We start from the raw sequence: 13421 nt of genomic DNA on the forward strand, positions 1-13421 counted from the left end.
TCTCTTTCTTCTACACTCCACTCCTCACTCGCTCTCTTCCACTCCTTTCCTCACCCTCAGTTCAATTCATACTTTATTGGCATGAAAAACAAACCAGTAAATATTACCAATGTGCATAAATGTGTGAGAGAACGGCTTTCAGTAAGAACACAATGTATTTTCCTCTTTTTTTAAAGAGCATACAGGCGACCATCCTCACGTATCTGTCATTTATTCAGACAGGTTAACGTATACAGATGGGATCACAGTACTGGAAGTGTCATGGCTGGAAATCAAACCCTCGGCCATAGAGGGGAATTCACACATGGGTTTGAGACTTGGCTGCCCCACAGATCGCACGATGCAGTCTCACCTGTTCCTGTACTTTCTCATTTAAATTTTAATGAGCTAAATTGGCATAGGAATACACAGGACTGAGTTGTCAAAGCATTTAAAAAACGTAATGATAAGAGACTTTAATTATATTCCAAAAGCAAATACCCCTGAGATTTGGCTACTAGAATGCTGCCTGTTCTTCTCCAAATGATGCCTTGACTTTTTATTTTCACAAGTTTTGTTTTAAATTGGAGGTGATTGCCCGCATGCATGCTCTCTCACTCACTGCTCACTCACTCCCTCTGTCTCTCTCGCTCTCACACACACACACAGTCGCTCTGTATTTCACAACAGAAAGCCAACTGCACAAATGACCTCAGGGTCATTATGTAAGACAGTCCTTATTTAAACGTGACACCAGATGCACCTAAACTACGTCACCACTTAAATATCACACATGTGACAGGAAGTCATTCTTCACAAAAACCACATATCTTCCCCTGCTCAATTCAGGATGTAATACAAATAAACATGTCATGTTCATGGGAGCTTTTAATTTATTCAACAAAGCGTCCCTTTTCATTTGCAATCACATTTATTATTCTACTGCACACCTGCAGCAGAGGCAAAACTACAAGTGTGACAGAAGAAAGGGGTGAAACATTGGGATGCCTTCAGCATCCAGCTGGTGTTATGCAGTCACAAAACTGCAGTCTGACTTCCTGTCTGCCCCCCACTAAACATTTCCACCCCACTCAAAATTGTACCATTCAGCATGCACAGCACTGCATATGAAAACAAAACCTACAAGAGCACTGGGGGAAATTTTAGCCATTTTAGTGTAGACGTTAATACCTCTTGTTTATATATCTGATAAATGTGTGGCCTCACAGATATTAATTAAACCACAGCCTTTTTCCAGTGAGCAGAAAAACACTGTATCCTAATATGTAAAACAGGACATTTTCTTTCCCCTTTTCACTCCTATCTGGTATGCAGTTTATACACTGGTGTCAGGTTGTAATTCTGTAGCAATCATGATGGAATTTTCCACACACAGGCCAGCAATAACTATCCCTTTCGCTGACTCTGTGGCACGTGTTTTGCAGCAGAAATGACAGCCAGGAGATATAAGTGTTCGGTTTGAGCTTTGTGGCTTTCCATATATATTTATTTATTTATAGCTTATTTCTCATTTGGCTTGAGATATATAATACAATTAAAAAAGAGAGAGAAAGAGAGAAGGGGAGACAGAGAGAGAGAGAGAGCGAGAGAGTCTGCGACTCCGTGAGAAAGCAAATTGTTCTGCGGGTAAAAAAGTGCTTATCTAAAAGCTACCAAAAAGGGAGAAACAACATTACTAACAGATACAAATTGAAGAACCCAGAAACACAACCCTCTTTATGGTTAAATCTTGCCCTTGCCTCGATCTGTTCCCTTCACAGACTCGCATTAGCAGCAAGCCTAATTCCTTTACCGCTTCAGCAGCCTCCAATGAACGGACCGTTTCCCGGAGACGCGGAGGGCCCCCGACAGTGCCACTAAATCACGGCAACGCCACACGCATTTTCCGCACGCTCTTCCTCCCGACGACGAGAACTAACACCATCAACAAACCTAATCGCAAAATTAATAATCCGGCTCGGCAAGTCTGTGCAGCTACTCCGAACATTTAAAACGCGAAACTAGTAGCACAACACATTTCAGTTTTATCACCTTTGGGCCGCAGTGTGCTACCAAACTGCTGCTCTGAAGATTTCAGGGCTGTTCTGTCCTGGACTCCTCATGGACAACAGAAGCTTGAAGCGGGGAAGTCAGAAACCTTATCTTTTGTTTGACGGTAAGCTCCAAACAACATTTATTAAAACCAGGATAAAAAAGAACAGCAGCTTAAAAGAACAAGCTTAACAGAGGTGTACCCACACAAGCTGCTTCTTTTTTACTCGATTCCATATAATGCACATTTCCTTTATTTTAAATAATAAGAAAAATACATCTTAATTTCAAACCTATGACGAATATCTTTGATACAGTATAAACAGTATGATTTAATTTATCTCACACTCTTCAATCATTACAATTTAAATGACTTAGACCAGGGTTTCCCAAACTCGGTCCTGCTGGTATTGTACAAGTGATAATCACAGCTCCAGAACTTAGGTAATTGCGCTTAAGTAGACACTAATAATGTCTACTGAGGATTCATTTTCCCTCTTAAATCCATATTATGTCACAAATTGTGTGTTATGAAGATTTAATTTCCCATATTCACATCCTAGGACATTCAATCCATCACAACACTCAACAGTCAACTAAAGCTTTCATTTTCAATAATGTGCTATATGGCAAATGATTAATTTAGAAAGAAGTTACATTTAAAAAACGGATTTAATTATAGACTTTCAGATGAATTATGCAGGGCCCTAAATGTTAAAGCCCAGACGACTGATTACTGAAATGAAACCATTACTGGAAAATGTTTCAACACCATTCCAAGACAACACAAATGTCAGACCCAAAAGCCACATAGTGTTAACATAAAAACTGTGGAAAAATTTAAACACATACTTTAACAACCTCATTTAACCAAGTTATTGGCTGTACGGTAATAAGGATATGCATACACTGGAGGGCCCCAGATTCAAGTTTGGGAAGCCCCAAATTAAAACCATAAACCAAATAGTGCTTCGGCATGAGAATCAATCAGGTGAAAAGGACATGTCTGGAGACAGTGGACCCTTATTGAAAATGCACTATTTGTGCACAGTGATAAACAATCGCAAACGCATTCCGGAAACTTCAGTGCAAAGGTGAGGTCTGTGTCTCTTAGCTCATCTCTCGCTTACTGACCACACTTCCCAATGGGCATACCCCTTTCATAAACCCACACATATTTCCAGGAAGTTCACCAGACCAACATTTGTATAGCCTCAAGTAACTCCTAAATACACTCTTGTGATCCATTTCCCACAATACATTTTTCACCACAGAACAAGGCAAAGTAGCTTTTCCAATTGAGTGCATAAAATGTGAACAACTGGAGCAAACACAAGAACGCTCCATCTACATTAATTGCGTTAATTCAGACTTGTATTTTTTGCACTGCTTAACTCTCGACTGCCAGAGTGAGCGTGTGGTCCAAGCCCCTGGAAAATCACCCTCCCTAAAAAGAGCGGGTTGGGGTGGGGGTGAAGGGGGGGGGGGAGAATGTGAGCATGGGGGAGCTTCACAGTCAAAAGGCTGTGTGGAACAGTGTTTTTTCTTTGCACCGAAGTGATACTGTGTGGAAAACCTCACACTGAAAAAACACAAACTAAGCAGCGGAATCCAATGAAAAGGCCACTTCAGGTATTTGCACCAGCTGAGAAAAGATTACTTTAATTTAAGCAAGGTCAACCGCGCATAGCAATGCAGTGTATTAAACATCCCTTCCATCTAGAGAAAAGAGGGACTTCACATTATTGAATAGTGCATACAAAAGAGAGCATGCACTGTGAGTCTGTGTGCCTGCTCCAGGAATACAAAACCAGTGAATAAATGACTGTGACTCTTTCTCTCTTACAGCCTTAAGATTTAGCACTCAAATCAAAGAATATGTACATAACATAATAGTATTTACAGCTCTTTTAGGCTATTTAAATAATAAAAAACATCGGAATGATTGTTGGCGTGCCTTTACTCTTATGCAAAAAAGAGTTTTATTCCTCACATAAAGGAGTGTGTGTGTATTTTCACCCAATTTTTGTTTTCACCCCCCAAAAAAATGGGTGAAAATAAAGAAGAAAAACAGAACTATGCATTTTGAAAATCAAACTCCATAAGCTAACTCGCAGTTTTGTGTGCGATCACGCACTACCATTCTCTGTGCCTTAAGACACCTACATATCTATGCCTGCTATTCTCAATGCAGGCAATACTCAGCACCACTGCACATAATCCCCATCAGTTCATAAGGGAAGGACTGTACAGGCACCTGGACATCAACAACACCAGTAAAATTGTTCACATAGTTTACTTGCTCAGCAGACTCTTATTGATTTATAAACTCATATTATTTTGTCATTCAGGTTGCCTTGTCAGGGGTACAACAATCCACTATTGCACAATTCCAATATTACATAATGGTCCTTTTTCATTTGGGGATGACCACACCAGCCTGCAATCTCTCTTTCAAGAGCTAGCCTCCAAACCACATTAGCAAAATAGACTCTTGAAAGAGACTCGGTTCTTTAGTGACTAGTGAGCTTCAAGTGATCGCTCTGACAACACTTTCACTTCAACTGAACGGTCCTAAAGGCACCAGATAACCCACATTTTAGTCTGAGTGTGTGAACCCCATTTATTTATGCAGATATTACAACATGCCTATGGACATTCTACTTCATCCCTCAAACTGTCAACACATTTCTCCCTGCAAGTGTTTCTTTGTGGGCATGTGTACTCCTGAAATGACAGTCAAGCTGTTGATACTATTAATATCTAGTCAGAGCTCTATAAAATGTATACTCTATAATCTTGTGACTGTCTGAGGACACTTTCTTTCTCAGCTCTCATCCTCTTATTGATTTTACTTTGACCGCATGATAGAAACAGCAGTGAAAGAAAGCCTGTAAGACTTATAAACATTTTTGTATGATAAAACTCTGGACTTCATTCTTACAGACATGTTGCCATGCAACCTATGCACCAATTAGATGGTGGGGGACCGTTTTAGGGAAAGCTGGTTGAGCTGAAAGTCATGGCCATAATGGAGTGCAGTGAGCTTTTCATGGGGGTAACCTTGCCACAATTACCTGCATTCTTCTTCCTGTAACATCCCCCCTTGGGGGTAACTAATGACCTCTAATGGCCCACTGTTAGGGCAGCAGGCAAGTGGTGGTAAAGACTCCAGTACATTAAGCTAATTAGAGGAATCTCAGTGGACTGTCAGTTGGTTGGGTGAAGCATTTTAGCATTATTCAAGTCAGACATATCTACCCATGTATACCCTATGTGCACTCTCTCTGACTCTACATAAAAAAAACGAAGTGCACACTCTGGTACAGAGGTTCTGTTTTTATATTTACATAAGTTCAAGACTAAATATTTTTGAAGTGTAGAAAAAAGGAAATATAACCATGACTAATACCGATACTTCAACCTCGATTCTGCTCAAATAAAAATATCTTATTTATTACACTGTATAACATTGATGCTTTACACTGGGTTGTCAGTCAGGTCCACCATCTCTTCCATATCATCCATTCAAATGTTGGAATCCACTCAGACACATGCAGAATTAAATTAATGACTTAGGGAAACAAATGCAGAACTACAGCTCTGTTATGAGTCCTGCCAGTAATTACTCCCCAGTGTGGGAGTCAGAATTGTAATGTCCTGTCATCTCCTGCTCCCACCTACTCTGCAGCACAGTGGACGGCTGTGAAATTAATTTGCTTCCTTCGTCTCCCGCGTAAATACATGAACGAGGAAGAGTGTGACAGAAAGAGTATTTTAACTTGAAACCAAATCGGAAGACGTGAGCATTGGTGCCCCGTAGCGGGTCTGAACTGGGAAGCGTGTCCTGCAATCTGGCAGAGTGTCTTGCAATCAGTTGTGCTGCTGACCACTGATGACCAATTGTGCTCACCACTGTTTCCTAGGGTGACTATGGTATTAAGACAGGTAGTGTGTTTGATAGTGCTCGACACTGTGAACATAAGGCTCCACAGAATTTGTGCAGGTGCTTGGCAAAAAAGAATAGGCAACATCATGAAAAAAATCTGCCTTTATGCTTCAAGGTGATTTATTTAATCTGTGAGCAGTGACGCTTCAACCTTTCATATTGACCAGGATTTGATACGGTGAACATGTGCCTGTTCACGCCAATACAAAGGTGTAGTAAATCGGTTACATAAAACAGTAATTTATCTGAGAGTTGCTAATGCGCATAAAGTAAACAAGGCCTTTGTCAAGATTGGTTTGTAACAGAGCAGCGGATTTTTTCTTTCTTAAAGCCTTTGTCTTCACAAAATGACTATAGAAACTCATCCATTTCTCTTCATACTAAAGCTTTTCAACTTTTTTATCTGCTGAGAATTTACAAATAATTTGTAATCCAAAGTGATCATTCGAGGTGATATTTCTTCTAATTTTACATTCATGCTAGAAAGTAGTCCTTAGGTTAAATTCATTAGCCTGTCAAGCTTCATATATCTCACTTGAATGAGCATGTGGAATTAGAGGGTCAAGATGGCTTAAACCACCAAGAGATTAACCTAAAATATCCATCATTTCACATATTAATGAATGCCAATGGATTGCAATCTTCATTCGAAGAGGACCAGATGAACAGTTCATCTCAGAACCACATTATACTCAGATGATTTTTTTGTTGTTGCATTCAGTCAGTTTATGGAGGTCTGAATTAGTAATTCCGCTGAGATGAACAGTCTTTAAATATATATATATATATATATATATATATATATATATATATATATTATATGAACCTTTCGAAGAACATTTATTTATACGATCCTTCCAAGGGATTTATGTACTTGTAGTCCAGGGGAAAACTGAAATATGATCATTTTATATGTAGATGTATCATTTATTAACATATCTGAAGCAGAAATATGCATCCTGCAGCAATAAAAACATGTTGTAATCTGCAATGTTGCCTCCCTGGCAATTTCAAATTTCTAAAAAAATTTCCAGGACATAATTGAATCCAGACTTGGTGCACGCATAACGTAGACAATTTCCTGTGCTGTTACTATTAATCTAATTCAATTTGCTCTTCCTACATTCTTTCACCCTCTCTCATATACCTGTACTATGCCAGTACAGAGTAGATTTTAGACTTCCTCGGACAGTGTCCTCTTCCAGCCCCACGTCTCTCTTTTTGGGGACACACCTGTCATTGGCACTGTACCTAGACTGCATGTCAAGAATACTGAGCTGCAGAGTTAAAAGGAAAGGCGGAAAGAGAGAGGGACAGTGAATAACAAACAACAAGGGAGACGAGTCCCTCCCGTATTTGTGGGAGGAACCAAGAATGGTCATGGCTTACACCGTGGTGTACGCACAATGGAAGGTTGGGTAATTAGTAGCACCTCTTCCTGAAGCTTTCTGTTGGGGTTTCTCATTTCACCACAGAGCACCTTCCTTTCACAAACTCACTCTCGTGAAAATGTCTTTGTCATGACAATGGCACACTGAATGGAATCCTCGAGGTGCGTCAAACACTTGCCTCAAATGACAAGGCGGTGCCGCAGTTGAGGTCGTTGCTGAGATCACCACCTGACCTGGTCCCAAGAACAATGGAGCCCTTACCTGACAGTGAGGTCATTAAACAGCCAACCATTAGTAGACTAGGCTGGGTGGATTTTTTTTCGCTCACAGCTATAATGCAGAGGATTTTCAGTTCCTGGTTTTATGTAGGCTATGTCTATCTTGATCTGAAACAGCCATGCCGTAAACTGCTTTAAACTGGAGTCCGCTGGGAAGCGACTGCTCTCCTTGCTCCTTGGAGAGCCACACACATTGAGCACAGAGCAGAAAGAGTAAGAAACGGGGGCAGGAAACAGTGTGTGATGAACACAGGGGAAGAAGGATCATGTGGCACCGGAGCAGTGAGTGACTGCTGATGAGATGCCTGGCTTATCTGGGAGTGTGTGTGTGTGTGTGTGTGTGTGTGTGTGTGTGTGTGTGTGTGTGCGTGTGTGTGTGTGAGAGAGAGTGAGAGAGTGAGGGGGGGAGAGGGAGAGAGACAGAGAAAGGGGAGAGAGAGAGAGAGAGAGAGAGAGAAACAGTTACTGTATATGACCTACTCTATTCTGTGATTAATCTGAAGATAATTGTAAGAATGTGCTTAGAGGAAACCCATGTCAGACTGAGCCAGTGCTACTTCTCAGGTTACAAGCATGATCCCTGCTGACTTCTCCTGACAAAATCATCCGCTGCTACAACTAAGGAAAAAATGAAACGGTGTCGGTTTGGGAGATTGGGGGGTCAGGTTGGGGTACTAATTGGAGGCTGAAAAATGTTTCACAAATATCCATGAGCAAATGCTTGAGGATACCGCAGAGCTACCGCCTCCACACAGAAAATGCACTGTAAAATCAAATCTTACTTAATGAGCCCAAAAAGCACAGCCACCATAAGAGTGCAAATGCATCCACTCAAACACAGACTTGCATCAACTGTGATGCAACTAAGTCCGTATCCGCTGGTGCAAAGCAGCACATATCCCCTCCCCCCAGGATAGGTAACCTTTGTCAGCACAAGACCTGTAACAAGACCTCCTCCACTCAACAGACATCAGGTTTCCAGAGCATTTAAAACCCACAGCTCAGCTCTCACCTGAGAAAGGGGACAGTGAAGTCAGCAATGTAAGGCACTAAAATAAACCAGAATGGACCCCCTTGGTAATGTCACATCAAACCCACTTTTCCACAAGACAGCCAGAAGAAATGCTGTCCAGTGAAATGTATGAGACACTGCAGTTGCTTGGAAAACAAATTCTAAGCATGTTCATTAGCCAAAACACAGACTGTTTGCATTTGTACAGATTAATTTCCCAACAATCCAGATTAATGCTTTCAGGCAAAATTTCTGCAGTATTATAGCCGTACATAACAACTATGTCATACAATAAACATGGAAGATTGTGATTTCTTTGTCCATCTTTTGTAATTCTGTAGAACTACAAATAAAATCGGACTGACATTTTAATGAGTATTTTTGCGCTTCGGTACTGTTATCCAAATTTAGCTTTTTGCAGTCCACACAAAGACCCATCAAACAGAGCCCTCGGGTGTCAGATGAGCCGTGCTATCTGGCACTTTATCCTCCCTTCTTACGCGGAGGTCTTTGACGGTATAGTCCATTTCTAGCGCTCGCAGACGATAAACCCCAAGTAATATATTCGGTTGGTGGAACGGGGTTACACAAAGACATTCTATGAACCGATCCAATGTTAAGGCTGTTAAATCAACTCTCCGTCGTTTATTTCATCACGGCAATAAAAACATAAGAAGGCTGAGAATGGCTGCGATATTTAAAGAGTGGGCGCCCAATTGGATAAATCGGGTCCTGAGAATTATAACCAAATGATTATAGTGAAATTACGAAATAAACACAATGTTAGCAAAGTTTTGAAATAAGCTGTTTGGACATATGCAGTTGAGTAAATGTTACATTGCACTCACAAATGGGTATTGCAAACAATACAACGGTGCACATGCTATTAACAGATCAGCGATTGGTCATGTACATTAACTGACAGGGTTGTCTCAGAGGCAAGAATATATTGTATTAGCGTTTCGTTGTTCTATGAGCGAAGAACCTGCTACTTTTTCATGATATGCACAGCCGTCATCAAAGTAAGAAATAGACATAAGGTAGAAAAGTATCTACGGATATTAAGCATTGCAAACAAATTATCTTGCTGTGTTCGCTGCGCGTAATTATGCACCGCAACATAATCCAAAACATGAACAATTTGGAAGCTTGGAGATGGGGATGTCAATACACCTGTACAGGGTAGCCTATTACCAATTTCTTACGTGACCACAGAGGAGACTCACCTTGCCTGTTCTCTGTGGTGGGTGTAAGTGGTGGAACAGTGGTGCTTTTCGGAGACCATGAAGTTGTCGTCCGATCGTGTATCACAGTCGCAGAGGTTGGAGACGCTGTTTTAACCACTGGAAAAACGGAAGATATCGAATTTGCGGTTGCTGTTACGGTAGTTTGTGACAAATTAACTAAATCCATTTTCTGCTTAGAGGTCGTCATAACAATTCCTCCTGTCTTTGTTGTAGGTTCCATTGCTTTCTGTACAGTTTTAGTAATTTGTGCAGTGGTTGTTTGCAGTTGGGCAGTTTTGCCGGACGCCCTAGGGGACACAGTTGTCGGGGCTGGTGTGAGCGCTGAAAAAGTGACAATTCCAAGTCTGTCCTCCTGTAAATGATTGGGCATAGTGGTGTTGAGCAGGTCCAGGATGGTCTCGGAGACATCAGGACGCTCCCTCCATAAAGCCGTTGCATCATTGGTGCTGGCGCTAGGTGCAGCTTCGGATAACCAAACACATACAAACAAAACCAATTCCAAAGCCGGGGATAGAAACATCATTAAAGGTGTACACTTCATGCTAGTCTCAATTCTCCATGTAAAGTCCAAGAAGAACTGATCTGTGATGAACAGCTTCCACTAACTCTGCAGTTTCCACCACCGTATTTCCAATGACAGCCGCTCGTAGTTTTCCAACTGGTACTTCAGTAGCGCTACACGCTGTCTGTTCATGGAGATACTTTTTTTCCGAATGACAGCAAAACGACTGAAATTTCCCTGAGATTGACACTGTTCTCCGCCAATTGCAAATAGCAATGGGAGGAGTTGACGTTTTGGACGAGTATCTTTTCTCATCGTTTGTGAGACTTCCTTATCTCTGATTGGTGTACATACGTCACATGGAGTCACTGAGCCAACAAAAAGTGAGTGCGTGTTGCCAACGAAGAGAAACGAAAGCCTTCTGTAAAGATTTAAATGCATGATTTATCTGATGTCATTAGCTTCACACGCCAATAAATCTCACATCAATAACTGTTTAAATTATCTGTATAATTAAAGTCAAAGGCTACTTAGAATGTTCATGATTTCCCTGACATAAACGTGTTCATGCAAATGATAGTTTTTTCCACAATAAAAAATACATTTAGAGCTACATTTGTTTGCCTTTATATTGTACTATATTTGAGGGTGACAACTCCCAAAAAAAAGTTGGAAAAAAAAAAGTTTTTTGAAAGTTGGATCTAAAGCTAACTATTTCCTTATTCTGATTATTTATAAATCAGCTCTAAATGTCAGCAGTTTCTAAAACAAATACTTTAAAAGGCCAATGCAGTATTTCACAGTCCTTAAAAAGTGAATCCAAATATATGCATAGTACACACTATCTAGTGTGAAGGTACTGTATGTTACTGACACAGAAGTGGTAGAGACTGTGAGTGGTTCTTGGCCCTGCCCAAGTGACCTCCGAAGTTCAGATAGGTCCCACTGACACGGTTTATGACTCTTTCATAACATCTTGAGCTTTTGCTGGAAAGAAGCAAACAGAATGTTGCCTTTCCTGTTTCAGGTCTTTTGTTTTCTCCAAAATAGTTATTATCTTCTCTTCTGACAATGAAGCTGACATCTGTCAATAATTTTGCAATTGTTTTCAGTGCACTATTATCCCTGCAGGTGGCAGTCTGACAAGGTGAGAAGCCCTGCTATTTGAAACCCTAATTGAGCAGGTCAGTCACAACATTTTAATCTTGTAATATAATGTTTTCTATCAGAAAGTGTACTATTTGTCTATCTGTTGGCCCACACACTTTCAGTCATACTCAGGGGTAGATAAGTGAAAAATACTGACAAAAAGAACCTTGAACTATGAAACTTGACTGTATATGGTAGACCTGAAACAAGACTAGGAAAACTAATATATGGCTGGACCTAACACATGTGATCTGGCCGACCAATGGTGTAACTTCATAACTCGGCCGACCAATGGTGTAACTTCATCACTCAGTCAGTCAGTCAGTCAATCACAGACATTCGCGTTTGTAGGGATGGGCCCCGCTGTTGCGGTATAGCCAAAAACAAATAACAGTTAAATATTTTTATTTTTGATAAAATGAGATGAGATTATTGTGCTTTTTCAAAATGTCCTTAGAGGTGTTTGTGACATATAATGCTATCCTTTATTTGCTGTCAGACTACTCAAAGAGTAAACTCTTTCCACACAGGTAGCCTTACCCAGCAATGTTCTGGAACCTTTAAAACCTAGCGTTTAGGGATTATGTGTGATTGAGAGCCAGAGGTCTTCTTAATGTTTCCTTATTTCCATAACTTGCTTCCTTTCCTTGATTCATTCTGAACATGTCACATGGAAACATGAAAGAGAAGGAGGGTCATTGAGAAGTAAACTGTTACAGGGGAAGATTTTCATAATTTGTACATCCTTGTCTACAGCAGTATCATTTTGTGGGGAAATTGTTCAGGAGTGATGTTGAGCATTAATGGATTAAGTATGCAAAATGTGGCTATTATCTTCACCTGGTTAAAAAGGAAAACATTTTACAGGTTAAATTTAAAATACTACAGTGGATCTAGCACTTTCAGAACTTATGTGTTTTTTTCTTCTTCTCCATGGTAGGTCCTGTAGTTAGACTACAGAAGCTATCATGAACAAGACGAGGTCAAAACCTAGTATATGGCTGGACAGAACCAGCTGACCAATGGTGTAACTTCCTCAGTCAGTCACCCAGTCACAGACATTCACGTTTATAGGGCTGGCCCCACTGTTGCGGTCCACCACACAAAACTGCCAAATTATAACTAATCATGGTGACAGTTTTTATGATTAGAGGAAAATCATCCTGTCACAAATAAAAATGAAAACCTTACAAATGAGCGCCACCTTGTGACATTAAGACACAAATACCTATGAATATATATCCTAATACAGGAGTTTTAAACCGATTTTCATCCAGGGACCCCCACCCAGACTCAAAGGCATCCTGGGGACCTCCATCACAAAAAGTGTTATATTTTTTTAATGTTCTCAAATCTACACATAGTCATTGCATATCAAAACTGGCCAACAGTCAATCTCCCTACAGTACCTTCAAGACCCCCAGGGTTTAACATATCCCCAGTCATCAAATACACACAGCAATTCATTATAAATTCATATTATTTAGCTCATAGCCTCCTGAGACATGGTAGAAATTAGTTTTTTTTTTTAATTAAAAGTGTCTTTGATAACAAAAACATGTTACAATGAAAATATTTTCAAATAAAAGATTTTATCATCTTGAATGTCCTTTGTAGTGCAGGCTTCAGCATTGCAGAATATATGGTTCTTTGGATTAAGACCAGGGACTCATGTCCCCCAGGGGACAAAAATGAATTGCTAGGTTTTTGGCGGTTATTCCGTTTAATTTAGCCTACATATTTTGTCAGAAGCTAATAAATAACGTGTGCACAGCACACACCTCACTGCCTATTAACTATTGGGATCAATGGCAATTTTCAATATCTTTCTTAAGAAGTTTTTTATATTAAATGACGACAAT

At 40.3% G+C, this 13421-nt stretch overlaps 1 protein-coding gene across 1 annotated transcript in view; it reads right to left on the reverse strand.

The window, feature by feature from the left end:
* LOC118206799 (multiple epidermal growth factor-like domains protein 9) overlaps positions 1 to 10604 on the reverse strand; it is a 90112-nt gene extending 79508 nt beyond the window's left edge. Inside the window, exon 1 of the mRNA XM_035379874.1 lies at positions 9888 to 10604. Coding sequence (XP_035235765.1) covers positions 9888 to 10449 — 562 coding nt within the window. The 5' untranslated portion in view covers positions 10450 to 10604. The remainder of the gene's footprint in view (positions 1 to 9887) is intronic.
* Positions 10605 to 13421: the final 2817 nt, after the last annotated feature.

The sequence above is a fragment of the Anguilla anguilla genome, chromosome 10 (assembly GCF_013347855.1).
Source record: "Anguilla anguilla isolate fAngAng1 chromosome 10, fAngAng1.pri, whole genome shotgun sequence".
NCBI lineage: Eukaryota > Metazoa > Chordata > Actinopteri > Anguilliformes > Anguillidae > Anguilla > Anguilla anguilla.